This window comes from Eucyclogobius newberryi, unplaced genomic scaffold, assembly GCF_026437365.1.
Source record: "Eucyclogobius newberryi isolate DKJ021-1_F unplaced genomic scaffold, fEucNew1.0.hap1 SCAF_21, whole genome shotgun sequence".
Taxonomy (NCBI): domain Eukaryota; kingdom Metazoa; phylum Chordata; class Actinopteri; order Gobiiformes; family Gobiidae; genus Eucyclogobius; species Eucyclogobius newberryi.
This window is the reverse complement of record NW_027315846.1, coordinates 10,438,447-10,462,744: the sequence shown is the minus strand read 5'-3', so window position 1 is coordinate 10,462,744 and position 24,298 is coordinate 10,438,447. Positions and strand designations below refer to the sequence as shown.

General features: G+C 38.4%; 2 protein-coding genes across 2 annotated transcripts; both read right to left on the bottom strand.

Annotated features, from left to right (window-relative positions):
- Positions 1-4,874: 4,874 nt before the first annotated feature.
- LOC140370996 (M1-specific T cell receptor beta chain-like) lies at positions 4,875-14,187 on the bottom strand. Its single transcript, XM_072458273.1, has 8 exons — positions 14,145-14,187; positions 13,239-13,550; positions 11,394-11,686; positions 6,985-7,063; positions 5,828-6,151; positions 5,735-5,755; positions 5,107-5,213; positions 4,875-5,004 (listed from the first exon to the last, which is right to left on the bottom strand). Exons 1-8 carry the CDS (start codon positions 14,185-14,187, stop codon positions 4,984-4,986), a joined length of 1,200 nt encoding a protein of 399 aa, XP_072314374.1. The 3' UTR covers positions 4,875-4,983.
- A 6,487-nt stretch (positions 14,188-20,674) lies between these two features.
- LOC140370995 (uncharacterized) lies at positions 20,675-22,886 on the bottom strand. The gene is made up of 3 exons (XM_072458272.1): positions 22,838-22,886; positions 22,100-22,399; positions 20,675-21,057 (listed from the first exon to the last, which is right to left on the bottom strand). Exons 1-3 carry the CDS (start codon positions 22,884-22,886, stop codon positions 20,675-20,677), a joined length of 732 nt encoding a protein of 243 aa, XP_072314373.1.
- Positions 22,887-24,298: the final 1,412 nt, after the last annotated feature.

Here is a 24,298-nt window from a genome sequence, read left to right as displayed (position 1 = left end):
AGGTCAAACAAAACAAATGCAAGAAAATTAAAGAGCCTGAACCTGATTTTAATTTATTCAAGTCAAAATACAAATCAAGTCTAGATCTCTTAAAAAAGTAAAGGTGAAGTTAAATATTTAGTTAATAATATTTTATTTATTTTATTTATTTTATTTATTTTATTTATTTTATTTATTTGATTTATTTGATTTATTTTATATTATTTTTCCCTGTGTTGCTGCACGTTTGGAAACTATCATTTATGTGTTATTATATTATAACACGTGCTTTATTCTGTAAATAACGTGGTTTGTGTTGATGCTGCTTCTTATTGTGACAAACGGCGCCCTCTATTGGATTAAATGCACATTACATCACATCAGTCTTGTCAAAGAGCTGCTGCAGGTGTGTGAAAACCGTTATTCCTCAGTATTTCTGGGCTGACTTGGTTTTTGTTGCAGTTGTGGAGCTTTTTTTGTCACTGTGGCTACTGGCCGCGCAGAAATACACAGCGCTGTCTGAGGCTGTTTCCAGAGTCAGAACACGCAGAGACGATTGACTGGACCCGCTCCCACTAACGACGTACGAGCTTTCAAACTTCTTTTCTACAACTAAAGTGGAGAATCTGACGTAAGCGACGAGGGTCAGGTCTGTGAGTCCAACAGTTTGTCTGTACCACAGGATCATGTCCAAGTCTGAGCTCCAGTGGGTGCAGTTAATGAGCAGCTCTTTAACCAGAGCTGTGATGATGCTTTTGGGACTTTGGTCGACCGCATATTTGGACTGATCTGCAGAAAAAAGAAAACAAAGAAGGAAAAACGTTTCATTTATTTGTCCTGATGAATTAAAATGCAACAAATGCTTTTGGTCTCACCTGAAAAGCACAAAGGCAGAGTCGCTAAAGAGAAAAGAAGTGTGAACTTGAACATGATGCTGACTCAGGGCGGAGTGTGTGTGTTTCTGAGGATGAGAGAAAGACGTGGGAGGAGTTTGAGTCAGGGGAGATAAAAGAAGCCAATCAAAACTGTCCACGTCATTTATTCTGAAGAAGTTAACCTTTAGTCTCAGGAGAACATGACTATTTACAGTAGGAATAACAGTCTGCAGTAAAATTACATGTCAAAAAGATGTTCAAAATCAACATTAGACCAGTTTGCAATGTATATTATCTAAATTTGATATATGTCTCTGGGAAAGAAATCCCGCACACTGTCTTACTTGCAAATAAAAATGTATTAGTAAAGGGAACAAGCGGTAGAAAAATGGATGGATGGATGGTAAAGAGGCAACGTTTCGGCCACTGGGCCTTCGTCAGGCAAAATCTGAAAAATCTTTTGCCTCTCAGGTTCAGTTGAGATGATGATGGTTTTAACTTAGAAGTAGAAAGTTGTTGTCCAAGGAATGACATGCTTGTTGGTTATTGAATATGTGCAAAACTTTTGGGCAGTGGGTCTGTTTATAAATGTGCTATATAAATACATTTAACCTTGACTCAAGTAAAAATAAAGAATATCGGGGCATAACATATGATTTATCATTTAAAGGTCATGTAAATGGGAGAACTAATATCAAATTCTGTACATTATCTGTTATTTTCAAAGAATAGTTCACACAAATGAGCCAAAACTGAACCATATCTTAAGTTGCAATGGCAGAAACACATTTTCAAGTCATTTAATATAATCATATAGTCACATAACTCTAAGCAACTATCTGATGTTTGTATAACTCTTTTCCACGTCACGTTGCCATAACCACTTTACAGTATATTGAGTGTGTGCCAAATGCTGCAGGTGTATCCTCTCTTTCAGTTTTGTTGAGTTTTTGTTCATGTTTTAAATGAGTTTGTGTCACTGTGTTCACTGACGGCACAAAAGTAAACTCCTCTGTCTACAGGCTGCAGCTTTTCCACGGTCAATGTGCCACTTTCTGCATTAGGTTTTGTGACTTTGAATCTTTCGGATTTAAAATCGGGCTCAAAACTGGAAGTGGTTGTTGTAGTAAATACAATTTGTCTCATGTGTTCTCCAGGTCTCTGTCTGTACCAGTACATTTGATAATAAAGGGCTCCTTTAGTGTGCTGGCAGTGCACAGTGGCATTTCCCCCTTCAGTGGTCCACAGCATGTCTGACTGAGTGACATCTCTATCTGCGGCGTGACCTGTGTCAAAACAAGACTTTACTTTCAAGGTAAATGTTCAATAAATTGTTGTGTTGTTGTGTTGTTGTGTTGTTAAACTGGTCTTACCCTTTTTATTCAGACAAACCAGCGTCAGTAAAAAGACAAGGACATGTCTGGCCATGTTTGTGTCTGCTTCCCCTTTGAGAGGTGCATGTTATAATGATGAACCCTTTGACAGTGCTCCATATGAATATACATGACAGATGAGTGACTGCCCCCTAGTGGACATGAGGTGTTGTGCTTTGTTCCTGGGTTTCAGTCACATGACTTTTCCTGTTTTGAAATACTTTTAGAGGACTTCTGCTTGTTCAAAAGATGTCATATTTTGGTTTGAATTCTTCTTTGCTGTGACACTGTAGTGGTGGGAGACATGCCCCCTCCAAAAAATAAAATCAAAATTTTCTTGTTTTCATATTGTGATTCCTGATAAAGGGTGTTTTTAGTTTCACTTGAAATCAACCCTCTTTGTTTACTATCAAACTAACCTCTATGTTTACTATCAGTCCTATAATGGGCTATCAGCCTCCTATTGTAACCTGGCTTTCGCTCCCTCCTCACTGAGTCCCTGATTAGCCTCCGAATTCCCTGGTCTACCTCTCCAGGGATTCAAAACTCCATCATAAACGGCCGGAAGGTTGAATCTTAAACCTCCGTCTGACCATAGGGCTTCACAGTGAGGTGAAGAAATGTACACACAAAAAAGGTACAATTACTTTCTACTCCTTCAACAATCATGTCTCATATGTTTATGTTCTTGGATCTGTTCTGCTCAATGGTAACAACACTTTTCTCTGTGATGTTGTAATAAATCTGGTGTAATAAATCTGATGTACAAACATTTCTCAACTTTGATACTAAAGAAAGGTCTGGATGCTGATTAGTGGCCATTCTTACCAGTCAGGAAAAGTCCAATTATGTAAATATTTTAAAACATATACGTTCGATACTCAATTTCAATCAGTTCAATACTAATTTGAGTATAAAATCTCTCGGTTATTGAAATGTGCTGTTTGTGGTGTGAGTTTGCAGCTGCATCGTGTCTGTTCATCTGCCTCTGCTCACATTAAACACTCTGAATCCATTTATGTCAAATTTGACCAATGAAACAAATGCTTTGATGTGTGTCCTGCCAAAACTCCCATAATAATGTAAACTGAGCTGTCGGCACCAAAAAGTACATCCAGCTCATGATTGAACCCAGAGAGTGATCACAGATTACTGCTGCATGTCAAATATGGAGTTTGCTTCAGGTAAAATGTTAGTTAAAGTTTAATGTTTGTCTTTTCTTATACCAACAATTTGTACATAGTGTATTTACCGCTGATCCAGAGAATAAAGATAAGTTAATTGTTAATCACAGAAGAAGAATAAAGAAGGTTAGTGGTTTAGTTGTGTTTTGACAATAAAAACAAATCATCTCTTTATTATATTATATACACAATGTAGTTAATTTAGACAAGGTTTTATGGGGACATTTTTGATTATTCCGTGGTGCAGTGATCTTCCATTTTTTTCCTGTTTATTGCAATATTATTTGCAGTTATGAAAGGCCTTGGTACTTAAGAGATTGAGATTCCTTGGCCTACATTGTTTTTAATGCTTGTGGCTTTGTGGTCTAATAGTTCTTATGGGACGAACATCTCCAGAGACACTTTATGATGAGATAAGAAGGTGAAAAGTAAATTAGATGTCAAGAAACAATGTTTGGACACAATCTACTTTCTTTTGAAGCAAACTCGTGCAGGGTGTGGGACGCTAATATTTCATTTGATGAGTTTTTTAAGATGAACTGGGATTTACATCTTCAATAATGACAAAGAAAAGTCTAAAATATCCATGAGAAAAGAATAGTTCTACGTTTAACACAAAGGAGGACAAAATGGTGGGAAACATGTCTCTAAATGAATCAAAAGCTGCACCTGACAATAGCCTCCATGATAAGACAAAGTGTATAATGGTTGACACAAATGAGCAGCTGTATTTGTTTGTTTGCTTGTGTTGCTCATGCTGCATAGATAGAGGTCAGATTAGCAGCCGCTTGTTGCGCAGGGCGCTTGCTGCAGCTGCTGTGACCACGTCCTGTCTCCTGCACCTTCACACAACGCCTTTCACGTCAACAACCGCTTCAACTGGGTTTTTCCGACACCACAGCTCACTTCCTGTCAGACTTTCCACGCACTGACTTCAAAACTTCAGCTTTGCAAGGCATTTGACTGTTACGTGTACAATTGTTCTAATTAAAGACTAAAGAATATATTTATGGACTGACATTATGGTTTGTCTGTCTTCAACATTGACTTTCTAAACCTTCTATATCCAACTCTGACAATTTATATGTAATAGTATGAACCTAAAACCATGAATCATCCATTTGCAGAGCATTTTAACACAACATGTAGAGATTTTTTCATAAATAATGGCTTTGAGTGGATTTTCAGACCATTTATTTCTCTCATTACAACACAACTCACAGAAATACATCAATTACAACTGAATATTTGCAGTACTTCAGGGGTTAATATATTGAAGTAAAAGAGCTAAATATGCATTGTTTTGTAAAATTTGACTGATACAATTCACACCACAGAATAGGACTTTTAAACAATAGTTATAAAAAACAACTTATTTTCAAAAAGATACAAAAGAAAAAAAAGCCATATCAGAATATTATAATTTGCAGATGGCTTTGGTCAAGGAAAAAGAAAATAGCATTAAAAAGCAGTTTAAATTCAGCAGCTTGACATTTACATTGCATCAGATCAACATTTCCACAAGCACAAAGTGTGATAAATGTGAATAATTGTCATATTTCTCTAATTCACTCACTGTTTTCCAGTTGTTCCCTGAAACCCAAAATACAGAGATTTATATAACGTCAAACACAAACATATTCAAACAATAAATGAGTCTTTATTCGATCATATTTCTGATGTTGTGAGACCGACCTGAAGTTTCCAGACCAGAGCCCCCACAAAGGCTCCATAAACGAGGCCTTTGACGATCAGAACAGTGTAGGACAGTTTGCCCGCTTGTGTGGTCATCATGTACTGTTCTGAGCAACCACACAAATCAGACACATTGTGAACCAGGATGTCACCGTGGCAACTGTTATTATTTTCACTCATGATTATTTACATCCTGACCAAACCTATTCACACTTGTTCTAGTGTGTGACCAGCTTTATGGAATCAAACTTTCTGAATGAAAATACAAAGTTAATCGGTCATAAACGGCCAGATAACAGAAACACGTTATATTTTTGTATCCAAAATTCTCACTAGGCAGTTATTCTTTTTTGTTCATAATATTGATCTGAACAATTACCAACATGACTTAAACATGTCCAACTTAGGCTAAAATTAGATCTATATTTGGCCGGAAGTGAACCATAAGCAAACCACATCTGAATCAATACTAAATACGTACTGAAGTTTTACCCAAAACTAATTCAATCTTTATGGATGATCATTTCTATTGTGGGTTAGGTCTAAACCATGATTACACTAAACCTGGACTGAATTAGGACTGAACCAGGATTGAACCGGGGTTTAAACAACAGTGTGAATTACATACCTCGCGTGATCTCTGTTTTTCCTGTAGAAACAAAGATCATTGAGAACCAAACACCAATGCATTTTATTAACCTTAACAAACATTTAGATTTACCTTCAATGCCTTTAATCTCCACAAAGTGATGTGTGTAGTGCGTCCCATTGAAAAACTGCACATTACATTTGAATGTGTTTGTTGGTTTGTACCACTCTTCAGGGGGAATCATGAGCCGGCTGCTGATGGTGTAGTACTCTCCTTTCCTCTGGGGGGCGCTGTCTTTAGACACCCCTGTCACATTCTGTCCATTAATGACCCAGTCAACGGTCACATGGTCCGGGTAGAAACCACTGGCCACACACACAAGGGTCTTTTTGGGACCCTCTTTTTTGGACGGTTGGAAGATTGTCACTTTTGGTGGAGTGATCGTGCGGTTTGGCTCTGCAGAGATGAGAAGAAGAAGAATGTGTGCAATTTATACGTTTTTTTACAGCAATATCAGCACATTTTGACAAAGTAGCAAAAACTAGTAGTGTATATCAGTGATTTATAATAAAGGATGTCAAGACTATTCAAATAATCGATATGCGTGATTATTCAAGCCACAGTATAATTGTGAGAACTAAAAAGTTATAATTATGACGATGTTAGAAGCAAAATGTGTCTTTTTACTTCAATTTATAGCTGAAAACTGCATCTGAATATAAGGAAATTGCTGTTTGTGTCACATTAACTTTATTTTGTCATTCAGAATGTACAATTTTGTAAATCTGATCACAAATATGAGGAATAGTCATGCGTTAGACAACGGAAAGATTTCACAATTGTTTGGTCTCAGTAATCGTGAATAATGAATAATATTGTGTTTTTCTCACAATAATCGTAATCATTTGATATAGTGACGTCCCTATTTATAATCCAAAACCTCTCAAACAATAGACAGAACAAGATATCGATGATAAAGTTGTTTCAGTTGATTCATGTTCTCAATATTGTACATTTTGAGCCTGGAATCTTTTAAACATTTACTGCACGTTTTATTGATCAGCCGCAAGGAACTTTACAGAAGCAAATCTCATCAGAAAATAATGTTTTTACAGTTTATGTCTTTACATTTAGATTGTTATTAGACTATTACTATCATTTTAGTTGAACATTTTACCATGAATCTTGGTAAAGTTTTGCTTCTTTCTTTATTTCTTCAAATTGTCACATTAAGATATTTCGTTGAACAATGAAACATCTTTAGAACGGTAGATTTATGTTGTTCTTACCTAAGACGGTAAGTTTAGTCCCTGGTCCAAAGTGAGCCTCTGCCTGGTAGTTCACAGTAAACATCTGAACACTATCAACCTGTTAAACTAGAGTCGACGCCGCAAAAACTCGGCAATGAGCCAATTATTTATAGCGGCAATAGTTTCACAAGATACAACTGTATTTATCTACTAACAATCTGCACAACTTCAACTTCAAAAGCTTGAATTAAAAGATTTTATAACCAGAACAATGTAACGACAAGAGTGTAACACGATCAGTTTATCATTCAAAACTCTTCTAAATGAATATATTCTTATTCTTACCTAAAACAGTGAGTCTGGAGCCAGGTCCAAAGTAAGTGTTGTCGTATGAGCACAGAGCCACTCAACTATTCAAAAACCACACACTTTTACCTTTCTGCTTCAGTAACATTATGAACTCTATTTCTTACAGGCAGGTGGCAATTTTGATCAATAAATGATGATTCATGAAGTCTACATTAGTTTGTCTTTATCTAAAACGATTAACTTGGTTCATTTGCTAAAGTTTGCTTCAGTTGAGCCGAAAACATAATGAATTTTCTTAGTGTCCAAACTAAATCACATATCCAACTAGTCATTTTATAATATAGTCAGTTTACACATTTAAATGGATTTAGATGCATTATTGAGTGATTATTTCAAAGCTTTTTTAACACGTCGTTGGTTCTACTCACCCACAACAGTCAGTTTGGTCCCTTGGCCAAAATACACTTCATAGTTAGTACAAAGCTCAAGCGTGATATCAAAACAATTTCTTAATCACATTATATCTTAAGCTCATATCTTGTAATAATCCAACTGTGTTTTTAGTTTTTTTCATCCCAACACTTACCTAAAACAGTCAATTTGGTTCCTGGTCCAAAGTAAGCTTCAGTGCCAGAGTCACAGTGAAAGAATTCCCAGCATCAAACTCAAACCACACATAATGGCATCTTTGTACTGTTTTACAAGTCAGTACTTGTATTTCACATTTGACTCTGGCTTTGAGTATCACAAATAAAGGATCAAACGTACCCAGAACAGTCAGCTTGGTTCCTTGCCCAAAGGAGGCTTCGTTCATGTTGTCACAGTGAAGTCATCAAAGGCTTTAAAGCCCTCGTTTTCTCTGCTTGTTCAACTGTTTCCAAAGCGTTGCATTCGGACCCAAACTATAAAATACAGTGAATATTTACCTAGAACAGTGAGTCTGGAGCCTGGTCCGAAGTAAGCAGCTTGTGTCGATCACACTGTTCCTGCAGATCAATACTCACAGCTCAAAACATTCTGCAATTTCAAACGTTTAAATGCTCAGAAATTCAAACCTGTTCAGACAAATCAAATAATAATCCATCCATAATCATTCATGAACAAGTTAAACTACAATAAACTACAATATCTCATTCAAAAGTGTCCAAACATCACAGTTACATATTTTATCTGTTGTCTTCATGCTGCATACGTCTCTCTGTCACATATATTTGACTTCTACTTCATAGAATAATTGTCTTTATCATATCCCAGTGTCCTCAGTGAGTGAAATGTCCCGTTCAGAGCGAGGGTTGTGTCCATGTGGGCTTGTCCCTGTCCTGTGTCTCTCTGTTCCTGTCCCAGTGCAGTGAGAGCAGCCCTGTGTGAGAGCTCAGAGGTTTTTGTACGGCGCCTCTATAGGAGTGTATCACGGTGCCCCCTGTCCCCACCATGAAAAGACTTCATACAAAAAGCTCACATCAGAGACAGAGGAGAGAGAGGAGCAGCAGCTGTGCGCCGCTCACGCATCATGTCAATCAAACACAAAGTGGGAACACGTTTAGTAACAGAGAGAGCAGCGTTTGAAGGATCAGGAAGTGACACGTTTCCTGGCCACACCTCAGATCCAATCACATGAGACAAAGATCTAGTGCACACTTTGAGGAGTTTTCTTCTCACTTTATATTGGAGGACGGCGTCTTTATTTGAACACTACAGACTCTTGTAGGATTGATGGATTGTGCAGCCTGATCACTGCCCCATAAACATACACATAAAACAACAAAAACATAAGCAAGACCAGAGACATTTAGTCCATTGTTGGTCAAATGTGTCAATTTCCACAAGTTATTATTCTTTTTTTCCATATCGCATTATGTTGATGATGGTGTTGGTGGTGATTTGTATCATCCATTGTTTTGTGATGTCTTCTTCCAGCTGCCAGAAGTATGTTCCAAAGTGATCCATCCATTGTGTCCATGGCTGGGGTTTTGAGGCCCAGATACACAGTTCTGAAACTGAAGGAACTGCTTAATTACACTCATTTATGTCAATGTTAAACCTTCAAGTTATCTTTTCTATGTACAAAAGTAAAATTGTATCACACTTGCCATCAAATGATAAACACAAAGCTAGAGGTTCAAGCTATCAAGTTGTCTTTACTGTATATACATGTTATAGATCACACATCCTAAATTGAGTAAAAGCCAATTATATCATATTCTTTAGATACAAATAAATCTGTGACCACAGGCCTGATGTATTATGTTTTAAACAATATGGCTGATCCATAAATAATAAAAGAAAATGAAAGAAAATAGGAAAATATAACCTATTATGAATTACTATATAAGTGGTCTGTATTAAATCGTCTACATAGTAAAATGTTGTTGTGAGTTTAAAGGTCCCATAACATGCAAAATCGACTTTTCAGAGCTTTTAACCTTCTTACATTGCTATTTGTGCTTCATATATGTACCCAGAGTGTTTTTTTGATTGATTCCCGCAGTGTTTAGCTATATTACAGACTATCTCCTTTCCTCGAATCTCCAAACTGACGGGCGGAGGGGCAAGACCGCGTCATAAGGGCAAGCACGCATCACCATCCCCCCTCACCCTTTAATATCTCTAAATGTAATCCTATTTCCTCCCAACAGAGGGCAGTGTCTTCTCATACTTTAAACTGTTATCATCTCACATCTTAAGACAAATACATTGATCCAACATCTATGCTGATAGTTACAAAGATGACATTATTAGTTATATCTCCAGTCTAACAAGGTAATGACAGTGTGTTGTGTCTATTGTGTGTGAATGACTGAGGTTTATAGACACTAACACAACACCTGCTTATCTCACATTTGTGGTGAGGGTTTGTCTGTTCATTTATATCATGTACTTTTGCCTCAAAGCTTCCTATAATTTATTTAAACAGAAATACTGAAATGAATGGATATGTTTAATAGTTTACACTTACTTCATCCTTAATGTAGTCTATGTTTTTATCAAAATGAGGTTTTGTAAAGCATCAGTGTTTCCCTGAGTCACTTTGCTCGACTGGAATCGCAGTAAAACAGCCCAATCCTCTTTTGTCACATTATTTATAATCAGGCAGGATTCAAACACAGACGGCCTTAATAAAGTGAGTATTTGTGAAAGGACTCGATAGTGGATGTGTTTTTACAGACAGAATACGCCATCAACGTCATTTTACTCTCTGAAATACTGTGTCTGTATCAGTACATGTAGTGGTGGTATTTTTGCTCATGAATACAGAAAAAAGATGCAATTTCTCCAACGTGGCACTGAAAATCTTGATGTTGTTGGATAGTCACAGTGAGGCAGGATTCTGAGAGACAAAAGACACACACACTGTACATTATGATACAGCCGTGACATCTGTAATTGTGAATAATATAATAGTTTTTCTTACAAATAAAGATTAAAATCAATAGAAAACTTAATTTCATCATAGTCATAGTCACAAGTTATTACCAGCTCCTACAGCTTCAGTGCAGAATATTGTGCTGCAGTTATTTAAATAGATTATGCTCCACATCTACACAAGCTGATACAGGCTTTGTGCAGGGCAAACAGCGCCTCCTACTGGTGACAACGTTCAGTGTATCACAGTTTGGTCATTTGGGTCTTGATGCTCACAAAAAGTCTTATTTGTTTGATTTAAATGAGACTAATTGATTCAGTGTTAATCACGTATATCTACTTTGGCATTATATCTTTCTTATTCTGATTTTATATTTTTATTTATATAGTATTTACAATCATAACCATAATCGTCTGCAACGTGTGTGGAAATGTATCACTGCTGAATATATATTTTTACATTTATATATATTTTTTGTTTGAATGATTGAATCAGAATGTAGTAGATTATCTCTTCTCATGACAGGCCTGTCCCTGAGTATTTTATTTAACTAAAGGCAGTTTAGACGTTTTACCACAGTGGACTGTCCAATACCAGCGCCGATGTCCACTGTCCATCTCTAATCCAGGAATCGGACCCTGGGACCATAGTTGTGGGACACTGACTAGTCAAACTTGCTCAAACTGTCTCATTTCAGCTTTAACATGTGTTTCTGAGTTTTGAACGTGATCCAGGAGGTTTCTGTATCAGAGTCAGATTAACCACATCACTGTGCACTGGCAGCACAGAAGTACGTCCCAGAGTCGGAGGAGTTCACGCTGGAGATGCTCAGAGCTCCTGTCTGCCTGTCTGCTCTGCTCATCACAAACCTCTTCACAAAGTCGTTCTCAAAGTCGGGGTCAAAGCCGATGTAGCTGTACACGATTAACTTCAACTGTCCGTCCTCCAGCTGTTTGTACCAAAGCATCACGTACATGCCATTGTCATCGTGGTGGCAGTTTATTTGTACTGTAGTGGTTTTGTTCACTATCATGGGACCAGATGGGTCAAATCTTATAGCTTCAGCATCTGTAAAATAAAAAAAACAACATTAAGACAAACATTTTAAAGTTTAAAATATAGCGTTGTGAGCAGCAAATAACATTACGTGAAAATAAAGTGAGAATGAATCCAATCACAGCAAGAGGCAGTTTAATCTTATTAGACATGTTTGACAAAGAACATGATTGTTCAGGTCCTGTCTGAATATGAAATGATGCAGTTACTTTAGATCTTTTAAGGGGTGAGGGAGGGGCCTAAAGTTACACCACACTTCAGTGCAACGTTTGTCACCTTCATGGGTCGATTATGACCTTATATTTCAGTATTTAACATGCCATGAGTTCGCCAGTTTTTGTCTTATAATTGCAGATGTATTAATCTAATCCAAGGCAAAATAACAATTCAGAAGGAAACAGATTTTATTTATTTACTTATTTATTTACATTGCATATTACCGTAATAAACCTTTCTGTAAATATTTCAAAATTAGGCAAAATGTGCTGTAGTCCCATGACAGTTGCTACTTTCATCCTAAAAACAGGGAATGAAAAAAAATACAATAAATCAATGACTCTTTATATAATAGTTATATTGCACAGACACATCAATCATCCAGTTTTCTGTACAATATTTTTACCCTACCTTGCATTTCAATCTTGCAATAGAAAAGAATGGTGTAAATAATCCTTCCAATTTCTTATAGTATATAATATAGTTTATCTTGTCAAACTAACACATTTTTTTTTTTTCTTGATTCTGTATTTGGTTTTTAGTAATACCTTTTAAAGACGTATGCCATCTCTTCTCCAGTTGTTTTACCAGAATTTATAAAGCCCTTGAACACAAAACATCTTCCACCCAAAACCTATTTATAATGAATAAATTATATATTCTTTTAAACCAGTGTTGTGACATTAGTATTGTAAAACTATAATTTAAATCACAAAACAGAAGTAGGAGTTGGTGCAGTAAGTCCTTCCTCTTTGTGTGAGGGGTTTTGAGCTGGGGGCCTTGTCCTTTAAGGTTTTATTCAAATTTAGGTAGTATTTCTTATAGTCAGAGCTGTATTTGTGTTGCCATCCTCAGAACTGTCGCTGGTGTGACTGTGACTTGTCTTCTCAGCTGATTTTAACAGATTTCTTCCTACTTGGAGCAGGAGGACGACAGCACCATCTACAGTCTGATTTCAGAACTGTACACCAGGTGTGAGAGAGTTGATACGCCCCCTCGTCCTGGTTTACAGGTTCTGCTTGTCTCTTTATGGCTCGTGAGGATGATTTCTCATGGTCTCATTTTCTTATTCCCTTTGATTTTCCTTAAAACGTGAAGACCTAATGTACCTAATCAGACTATTTAGGTAGTATTTTCATCATTGTAATAAAGAATTTAAGAATCTAAAATTTAACTCATTTTTTTCTGGATGTCACATTCTGCCACTGTAAAATATTTTTTATTCCATCCTAACCCATATATATGTAGTAATAGATGAACAGTGTTTGATACTTAGACACTGAATCGTTGCCACAGTCTGGTTCTTGTATTGTGTGTGCAGTAGGTTTTGAGCTGGGAGTGGCTCTACCTCTCATCACTGTGATACTTGCTGCACAGAAGTACACAGCCGAGTGTGAGGTGTTTGCACTGAGCACCGTGAGAGAGCCAGACAGTGTGTTGTGCCTCTTCATCTTAAACTGATTCTCAAGTTCATCCTCATATTGTTCACTTCCCACATAAGTGTATCCAATCAGCATCATAGACAGAGTGTCCGGCCGGTGCTGGTACCAGAGCATAACAGTGAGGGAATCATCGTTGTGGCTGCACTCTATGGAGACTTCAGCACCGCGGTTCACTATTATTGGGGGAGATTGCTTAAATGTTGCAGCCGCTGTCACATCTGTAAAGATAGAAAGGTTTAAAATTAGTTGTGGATAAATGATGACTCAAAATGTCTAATTTATGAAAATATTTGGCATTATATTAGAACAAAACATAGATTAAAATGTGGACAAAACCAGGATCAGAACAAATCTCAACTAACTTTGTCAAAAAATAGAAATATTGAATCTAGATTTAAACAAAAAGCACTTTAAAGATTAAGTTCATCTTGCACAAAAAGAAAGGATTAACATGATTTAGCTAAACTAAATTATAACTGCAAATATCTGAGCCTTACATGAAAAATACAGACAGAATGCAGCAGCAGAAATGAGCAGAGTTGAGGACATTTTGAGCGCTCACAGCATTTGTGAAGGTGCAGCTTGTTCTAGTGGTTTTATTCTCCATCATTTCCTGCTAAGAATCCGTGGCTGGTGTTATGCTGCCACCAAACGGTTCACTCGACTCAAAACCAGCTATAATCATATATAATTTATTTTCTTTCCCTCTATGCTTATGTGTAATGTGTACATAAAGTAACAGAAATTATCCTCCAACATAAGTAACTCTTAAGTAATATTGTGCTTGTTTTGCTGCTAAAATCCTGTTCAACGTCTTCTCTGGATTCTATCGTTTTTGATGTGGATAAATCCCATGTTACGCAAAGTTTAGGCAATTTCTCATTCTATCCCTAATGCGTCCATCACATTTTTACCAGTGTTTATGGTGGTAATATTAGGAGTGTGCAATACTGACAAATATGTATTCATACTTTAAATCCCAGTGACAATAAAGGAAGATATTATGGCATTTGGCATTCGGTGCATGAATTTCAGATGTACAGGACTTTGTGGGTCGGTCAGCACGTCGGACGGAGACTGCGTTATCATCTCATCATCTTTGAGAAAAACTCCTGCAGAAAAACATACACAAAGCTTAGTTTAATCGATTTAGATAAGATGAATGAGAGATTTAATAGTACCTTTGATAATGTTCATACAGAAAATCAGACGGATACAAACAGATGGCTTCATGTTGAGAGTGGAACTACAAGTGTGTCTGTGTCTGTCAGTCTGTCATGTTTTAGTGAAACAGGAAGTGATGTTGTTTTAGAAACTCAGCCAATACTGTGTGGGCATCATTCACTTTGAACATGAGTTTATTTGGCATTGGCACTTAATAGAACAGAATAGGTTTTGTCTACTGAGGTCAAATTAATTTTTGGCACAGCAACAAGACAGTCATAAAAACAGCACATTACAAATCATTATAGCCGGCTGGTTTGTTTTCTGTGCTCAGTGTGATTTGCACGATAAAAATCTATGTTTTTGACTTGTTGATTGCTTAAAAAGGCGTAAAAATGAAGTAAATGTAGTTTCATGCTCCATCACACACGCAGCCTTAACTGGGACTTCAACATTTAGCATGTTCCCTGGTAAATTGTATTAAACTCGGCCGGCTCATTTCCATTATCAGGCTTATTTGTCCTGTTGTGACTCTCACACATTTACAAAACATTTTAATTGACAGAAAGTCAATAGAATTAAAATAACTGTGACTAATCTGCCTCATTTGCAAGTAGAGATGTCACAACATGGAATGTGAGTCTTATTGTGATTAGAAACATCACACATTTACAGTTATTCATGATTATTGACACCAGGACCAAAGAGTGAAACAGTGAAATCCTTCATTTTCTTTCATGAACATTCTTTAATATATAATCATGTTGAAATCAAACTGTATGAAAGAAAAAGTGAAGTCACACTGGCATAAACAGCTAAATAAAAAAATACAGCATTACATATTTCTGCTTGTAAAATGTTTAAAGTGATTATCTCTTAGTTTTTATCATAATGTTGTGTGACCTGAATACATAGAATAATGTATTCTAAACCTTGACCTGACTAAAACATGTCATGATATTGTTTGAACCCTCTTGTCTCCTCAGCTGCATGAGATAAGGTCGACCTCACAGGTTTCATGTCTTGACTGTGGCTCTTTTTGAACGCTGTGCTTCTCTTGCTGCGCAGTAGTACGTCGCCGTGTGCTCTTCTTTCTGTGCATTTGTAATAAACAGGGATCCGTTCTTCACGTCCGCCTTGAGATCTCCTCCTAGTTTAAAGAGTTTCTTAAAAGCTGTTTCCACGCTGTCGTTGTTGAACTCGGTGTATCCGAATCCGATGAGATCCAGAGCAGTGTCTCCAGGTTTTCGACGGTACCACAGCATCACTCTGTAGTCGGATCGATGGTGTGAGCAGAGGAGACGGGCTTCAGCACCACTTTCAACCAAAACACCTGAAGGAGACTGACGAACAACCACAGCCCAAGAAACGCCTGCAAAAAATGAAATGAAGTTAGAAAGTAATTGTACTATGGAACGTTTTTGTTTTTTTTGGGGTCATATTTTTCTACCTGAGAGAAAAGCTAAACATAGTAAAAGCTGTATCATTTTCTCAGGGCTTTTGGTGAAGGCTTTGACTCTGGTGAGAGATGGAAGAAAACTGATTGTGAGAATGAACTTGAGCTAAAACAGCGTCAGGAGGAAGTGATGTCATAATCATGTGACAGAAAGTGACATCCAAATAAAGGTTATACGAGAGTTCATTAAAATATGACCAGATGCAATTCAAAAACCAAAGTGATGAATTGTGATGAACTAAGGGAAAAGATTGATTGAACACAAGATGCCACTTCATTATTATAATATCATGCGATAATATAATTGTATATTCTATATATTTTGTACATTTTAACACTGAATAATAATAGTTTTTTATGCTGTTTTAGTATTAATGAGTTGTAATGAGTAAACTCTGTTTTTTACTTGCTTCAGGCGTCTGCTGCGTCTCCACTAGAAAACTGACCTAGTGCACCTTTAATATCATTGTATTAAGCTTTTGTAAAAAATAACATCATTAAAAGAGTAGAATGGATGTAGAAAACTATACAGTACAAATGTCTGAGTGTTTATGATGCTGCGGCTTTAGCAGGTGCTTCCTTTCTGTTCATGTTGCTTCTGATTAAGTCCTGGATCTTGTCCTTGTCTCTTGCCTCCTTGTGACAGCGCCCCCTGCTGTCCAGGAGCAGAAGTGCACTCCACTCTGCTCCTGGTTCTTCACAACGATCCATAACACACTTTTCTTTTGAGAGCGCTCACTTAAATCCCCACTTATGTTAAAAAGTGCTCTGTAGGGTGCTCTATGCTGCTCTGTAGGGTGCTCTATGCTGCTCTGTAGGGTGCTCTATGCTGCTCTGTAGGGTGCTCTATGCTGCTCTGTAGGGTGCTCTATGCTGCTCTGTAGGGTGCTCTATGGTGCTCTGTAGGGTGCTCTATGGTGCTCTGTAGGGTGCTCTATGCTGCTCTGTAGGGTGCTCTGTAGGGTGCTCTATGGTGCTCTGTAGGGTGCTCTATGGTGCTCTGTAGGGTGCTCTGTAGGGTGCTCTATGGTGCTCTGTAGGGTGCTCTATGGTGCTCTGTAGGGTGCTCTGTAGGGTGCTCTATGGTGCTCTGTAGGGTGCTCTATGGTGCTCTGTAGGGTGCTCTGTAGGTGCTCTATGGTGCTCTGTAGGGTGCTCTATGGTGCTCTGTAGGGTGCTCTATGGTGCTCTGTAGGGTGCTCTGTAGGGTGCTCTATGCTGCTCTGTAGGGTGCTCTATGGTGCTCTGTAGGGTGCTCTATGGTGCTCTGTAGGGTGCTCTATGGTGCTCTGTAGGGTGCTCTGTAGGGTGCTCTATGTTGCCCTGTAGGGTGCTCTATGGTGCTCTGTAGGGTCCTCTATGGCGCTCTCTTTGAAGTAGAGGTTCTGATTGGCTTCAGGGCTGTGTCTCTGGTCAGTTGATGGCACAAATGCTCTGCCTTAAATCTATTACATCATGAGTGCACTGGATCTTAGCATCAAGTGTATGTTTAGAGATGTAAATATGGATGATATAGATATTTAGATATTTGGTAGACTTTGATACATTTTATAACATGTGCATATAACTGTGCAAAACTAATTACCTAAATAAAGACACAATATGAACAAAATAAAGACTAAAGCTGAGGTAGAACTAGACTGAACCAGTGCTATTCTCTAAACATGGCCTTTAAAGGTGCACTATGTAACTTCTACCACTCGTTTATTCAATTGCACATGTTTTTATTGCTTATATGCCTTGAAAAACATTCTTACTGTGAGCGGTGTCGTCCCTCCAAAGATCTGACCTGTAACTTGCCTTGTGCCATCACATGCTTTGTCTCTATGGAGATAGATACATTTGATGCCATACTGTGGAACCTTTCAGACAAAGCAACAACATCTCCAACAGAAAAGTTAAATAATGCACCTTTAAATTAACTATATCAAGGCAATATAGCATTTTACTCAATTACCATGGAAACTACACACTACAAATGACTTTACTCTCACATCACAGTTGGAAGTGTAGCATTATCTGACATAAAAAAGCTAACGTTAGTCACCTGTTAGATATAGAATAAGTCCAAAGTGTTCAGTTGCACGTTACCATCACAACGAATAAGAAAAGTGTTGTAAGGAAGGACACGGCAGCTGCGATGGGCGGAGCTTTTCTCATTTCTGATTCAAAACCACGATATAAGTTTTTGTACAGGGATGACATGATATGGAGTCATTGTGCATAGCTCGCTGCACAGTAATAGACCGCACTATGCTCCAGTTGTACGTCCTTTATAATCATGGAAGCGTTCTTGGCTTTTTCCCCGCTCAAATCTCCAGTGAATGTGAAATGTGTCTCAAAGGCCTTGTCGTAGTCTTTGTTCTCGTAGTATATATGTCCGATGCGTTTGAGGGACAGTTCTCCAGGTAATCTTTGGTACCAGTGCATCATGGTGTAGTCTGTTCTCCCGTGGCTGCAGAACACTTGGACCTGTTCCTCTGGGTTTTTGAAGACAGATGATGGAAACTGGTGGACTTGAACAGAGAGGCAAACGCCCAAAAGTGACAAACAGATGGATGATGAAAGCATGTCGACCGCTCTGAGACATCAAATCTACTGTGACAGGTCTGAGTCTCAGAGGCACTTTTGAATCAAGTCCTGGTGGTGTTCCTGAAGCTGCAGCGCCACCTACAGGGGGCATTAAGAGAGGCCAGTACTTCTGTTCTGTCATGATGATTTGTAAACCTTTGCAATAATAAATACCCTTATGATTTATCAAATGTTTTAGTAATGAAATACAGGATTCACCGTGAAGAGATTTTTGTTTGAATTCTCAACATTTAAACAGCACAACTTAATATAGCAACAAAGAAAACAAAACCAATGGAAATAGCTCAATATGAAGTGATGTTGAAAGATCACATTTAATGCTTTAAAGATTTATCATTGGGAGAAGCAAATTTAGTTTTCTAATTTGAAGTTATTATTCTTACTGAAGCAAAATATTTAACGCTCGTAACATTGGCAAATACTATTTTAAGACCGTTAATATTTCCTCAACTCAAGATAAATTCTGTTTAGTTGAAGCTCTCATTCATTTATTATCAGTCAGTGCTTTATGTGTTAATTGTATATAGTTTGCAGATGGGAATGTGATTGTATAACTTATATTAACATGTCTGTACCGGCCCAACATCACATGCAGCTGCAATGTTTACTTCAAAAAGTGGGCGTGGCCTGCTGAAACATATCAAACTGCTAATTCAGTGTGGTTTTTGTCACGAGAAACAGGAGCTTTCATCACTGTGAGAGAAGCTGCGCAGTAGTAAACGGCACTGCTCGGCTCCTCGACGGTTAAAGTGCACGTTTTGCCTTTGTTAGCGCTTCCTTTCATTTGCACTTTGACCCCAGACTGTGGATACGCCTGATTGGCCAGCATGTAACCCAGATACTGCATCTGTTCATCACTCAGCTGCTTGTACCAGAGGATTTGGTCAAAGAGATAAATGTCATGTGAACATCTGATCTCAGCGCTGGTTCCCTTTGTCTGGTAAATGTCTGTTGGCGTTTGGAGAACCAGAGAAAAACCTACAAAACAAATCATAGTTTAGTACGTCTTCATCACAACTATACAATGCTATTTTCATGGACTTTATGTTACCTGAAACCAGATTGATGTTAAAAGATAAAATCAGTGTAATGAACATCTTGCCGTTTTTCTAATCAACAGGAGAATCTGTTTGGAGACGTTGAACTGCACCAAGAAATCGTCCAATCAATGAAGAGGGTGTGTGTAGTGGGTGTGGTCAATGTGTTTTGATTTTTTTGTGGACAAATGGCACATGACACTGTGTTCATGGTCTTTATTCATGTTAAAATGTGTTGAATTGTTGTGGTGGACTAAGCATAATTTCCTACCGTCTTTAAAATAGGGCTGCAGGATATTTAACATTATAGTGATGCGGCTGTTAATAGTTTTTAACACAATTATTTCAGTTAAATAAAAATGTATTCGCTCAATTCTATCCAAATAAAAACTTAAAGGTGGTATGGACGATTTTTTTCAGCAATTTTTTGTATCATTTTCCTCGTGGCGTGGATAAATCATTTGTCCTGCCACGTATCAATCATAAAACGCACCTATCGCTCACCTGCAGCCGCGTGCGGTCCGTCCCCATGTTTCCGTGTGCCTAAGTGCATGGATCTATCATAATATAGTTCCCTCAGTGTACGGGGCAAAATGAAGACGGAGAAAGACAGTTTGAGCTGACGCAGAAGTGGACAGAAATCTACGGGAGACGAGCGATGCGATGCGCTAATAAACAAACGCACGTGTGTGTTGTATCAGTCCGCACGGGGGAGTGCGCATGCGCACTTCCACCTGCGTTCTCAAATCGCCGAAAAATCGTCCATACCGCCTTTAACAGAGACAAAACCAACATGAAATCAAGGCTTAGACTGAAAAAAAAAGAAGAACATCATGACTAAAACCAGACTTTTTCAACATTTTCATTTCAAAAACAGAATTTCTGTGGTGGACTTTGTTATTTTATGATATATTTAGTTCCTTACGACATTGATCATTACTTTTTATCGTGTGTTTTGTCTCCTGTAGCGATATTGTCCAATGTAACGCTACAAAAACAATGGCTGCTTATGCACAGTCGTGGTCTCATATGACGGCATGTGACTTTCCCGTGTGCAGAGTGTCTCGTGTGGGCTGACACATTGTTTTGTGGTTTATTCCCGCAGGTGTTCACAAATGTGCTTGAAAGCGTGTAGTTTTTGATTGGCGGCGAGGCTGGCTTTATCACTGTGCAGACTGGGAGCACAGTAATACACCGCGCTGTCTTCCACTGTGAGATTTGAAATGGAGAGACTTGTTTGTGAACGACCGTCTCCCTTTAGAGTCATCTTGCCTTGAACGCCTTCCTCCAGGTTAAGAAAGTTAAGATTCATAAAACCGAGCAGAACGATGGAGCCACTTTTCTCCTGTTTGTACCATAATGTGCGATCGAAGCTGGGGATGGAGTGAGAACAAGTGAGCTCATTGTCGTGGATCGATTCGTGAGTGAACTTTATCAGGTTGTGAGTTTGGTTGATTTGATTGGAGATGGATTGTCCTGCAAGAAAGAACAGGGAATTTAAAAACTGTCACATAAAGTTGCCAAATGTATGTTTCTGGAATACTCACCTTTTATGCCATGAACCAACATGAGAAGAAAAAGGATCATGTTTGTGATGCAGCAGGGGAAACGGGGCTATGGTTCGAAAAGACTGATGCAGCTGCTTTTGGAGGTGTTTCTTTGTAACGGGGGGAGGGTTCTTTAGAGGCAAGTCATCGGTAACAACTATCTCCCTCTCGTGGAGTCAGAAAATCAACTGATCCACCACATTTTAACATCAGAAATCTCCTGTATTGTGTTGGTCCTTGTTGGAAGTCACTTTGAACTATTCCAGTCCAACTCTCGTCTCTCGTCTGGGGAATCAGCCTCAGAAAAGATTTAACTGGGCGAATGTTGAAAATGTGGAACCGAGAAAACAAAGGGAAAAAGACAGAGAAACCGTTTTTGTTTGTACTTTTCTATAACTGTCCGATAGTAAACTACATACTATTAGAAATTATGTATTTATATTATTAAGTAGCTGGAAGATTATAAGAATATAAATATGATTTATTTATTTTTTAAATTAAACTACTAAATTTTCTAAAAGTTAATGAAACAGGGTAAAAACAATTTACACCAATGAAACTTATTTTAGTTAAGCCCATTATTATTGGCAAAAACAAGAACTAAAATAAACAGAAAACAGCAATTTATGTGAGTTTCCCCAGAAATCCCCTATTGATCTTTCAAGGTTCAAATATTGTTATATTATATTATCATTATTTAAAAATTATAAAACCTGGATACGAATGAATTGTTTCATTCCTACTTTTGTTATATTTCTGTTTTGTCTCAGTTTAAATACCTTAATACATATTTGCAGTGTGAGAAGGATCAGAGGGTTGTTGTTGTGTGGAGCTGCAGCATGTAGTGGGAGTGGTGCAGGTTTGCACTGGGTTCATCTGAGTTGACTTGTGGTTTGTCTGTTTGCAGGTGGCTCTTTGCTCTGATATTTAAAGGCAGGAGGTTTTTGTGAGCTCTTTATAAGGCTCTGCACCACTGTGTCGTCTGGCTGCACAGAAATACACAGCGCTGTCTTCCACTGTCAGGTTCTTGATGGAGAGAGTGGCACTGGAGCGGCCGTCTCCAGACAAACCAACGCCATCTTTGACATCGTCCTCGGGGGAAGCGCTCTTGGCGTTCAGGAAGCCCAGGAGTTTGAATTTGGCACTTTTCCCTTGTTTGTACCAGAGGATGTGTTCAAAGTTTGAATCCTTATGGGAACACCGCAGGCCGCTGATCAATTCACCCTCCAATTTGATAACGTCAAGAGGAGTTTGAAACACATTTTGTGCAGCTTTGGAAAATAACGTAAGAAATCTGATTATTTCACAAGAATAACATGTTACTCAGTCTATTTTAAATGTGTTGTTTTCTTAACTTTAGTTTCACAAATGTAAAAACTAAAGCAAATAAAAAGCATGAACATTGTTGTGTCAGATTTCTGCCTCTGTCTCTGCCTGAAGTTCAGTGATGTTTGAGTCATGTTCAAGACTGTTCTTATGAAGATCATTCAGGAAACTCACATGTTCTGGAGTTTAGCTTCTCCTGGTGGTGAGGTTTAAAACTGCAGCTACAGGAAGAAGATACGTTTGTAGATAAATAAAGATACCAATTGCAATATTTATTTATTTACATTTAAAAGTTGCTTTTCTGTTAACAATCTTCATCTTTGTTGTAATGTCTCACTTCTATGATGAAACATGTCCTGGATGAGCTCAAATCTATGCGTTACCTGTTCTAAAATCCAATATTTGTTCACAGATCTGCAGTTTTTCAGACATCTTTTAGAACATGTGTGAGATTTCACAGACCCGTGCACCAAACAGTCAGTCAATCGTCAGACAGTTTGCTGAGACTCCATTTCCCATGTGCCCCTTGTGTTTGTCATGTGCTCCCATGTTTGTTTCTGTGTCTCCGCCCCTCACCTGCCTCTGCTACTTCCTGGATTTCACAGTCACCTCCCACCACACCTGCTTATCTTCTCATTCCCTCAATTAGTTTCTCCTGCCACTTGTTTGTTCTCCACCAATCACCTGCTTCTCTGTGTATTTTAGTTCAATCTCCCCTTTGTTCTGTGTCTGTTCGTCATTTGATGTCTGTCCAAAAGACCGCTAGTAGCTCCTGCCCCTGCTCCTGCTCCTGCCCCTGCCCCTGCTCCTGCCCCTGCCCCTGCCCCTGCTCCTGCCCCTGCCCCTGCTCCTGCTCCTGCCCCTGCCCCTGCCCCTGCTCCTGCCCCTGCTCCTGTTCCTGCCCCTGCCCCTGCTCCTGCCCCTGCCCCTGCTCCTGCCCCTGCTCCTGTTCCTGCTCCTGCTCCTGCCCCTGCTCCTGCTCCTGCTCCTGCCCCTGTCCTGCTCCTGCCCCTGCCCCTGCCCCTGTTCCTGCTCCTGCCCTGCCCTGCTCCTGCTCCTGCCCCTGCTCCTGCTCCTGCTCCTGCCCCTGCTCCTGCTCCTGCTCCTGCTCCTGCCCTGCTCCTGCCTGTCTACCTGAGCTAAGTTTGTGCGTTCCTGTTTTTGACTTTTGGAATTTTGGATATTTTGTGTTTTTGGCATTTTTTTGGACATTCTGAACCTTTTTGCTTTGCCTTTGGATTTTGAACATTTGTTAAATAAACTCTACTTTGCCTTTATTCTGACTGCTTTTGGGTTTTTGCCACCGGGATCATAACAAAAGCAAGGTCCACATGTGTGTCATTTGAAAATAATAATAAAGAATAAATGAAGAAACACATTGTATTGTTTATCAATAAATTAGTGAAGCAAAACTAACCATGTTTTATTCACAGTTCACAAGATGATTATGTACAGCAGGTTAGACACATGATAATTCTGTGCTAATTTAAGATTAGTTGTAGTTTGTGAACTGTACAAATGAAAAGAGACTGTACAAAAGTAAGCAAGACATTTTTGATTTTTTTCTTTTTTAGTTTTCTTATACAACCTGTGTCTGCATCTATAAATATTTATTTGTTTAATTGTATTCATAAAGATGGAACCAAATTATCTTTTTTTCCAGTGATGTAGTAGAACATGTAAAGTTCTATGTATGATATTTCCCGTGTTGTAACGGATTTGGAGAGATCCCAGGACAGACGTCACCAGAGGAACTGTCATATGGCTCTGTCAGAAGAACTGTCAGATACAAGTGGAGTAGATTAAACATTAATATCTATTATAATTTCAATTAAGTTCATTAA

Coding starts and splice junctions, on each gene's coding strand:
- LOC140370996 (XM_072458273.1), bottom strand. CDS start 14,187: ATGGGATTTATCCACATCAAAAACGATAGAATCCAGAGAAGAC. Junction 5,214..5,734: donor AAAAACAGAGATCACGCGAG/GTATGTAATTCA, acceptor GTGGTTGCTCAG/AACAGTACATGATGACCACA. Junction 5,005..5,106: donor CTCTGGTCTGGAAACTTCAG/GTCGGTCTCACA, acceptor TTTGGGTTTCAG/GGAACAACTGGAAAACAGTG.
- LOC140370995 (XM_072458272.1), bottom strand. CDS start 22,886: ATGTCTGAAAAACTGCAGATCTGTGAACAAATATTGGATTTTAGAACA. Junction 22,400..22,837: donor AATATTGGATTTTAGAACAG/GTAACGCATAGA, acceptor TATTTTCCAAAG/CTGCACAAAATGTGTTTCAA. Junction 21,058..22,099: donor TGCAGCCAGACGACACAGTG/GTGCAGAGCCTT, acceptor TCTTTCTTGCAG/GACAATCCATCTCCAATCAA.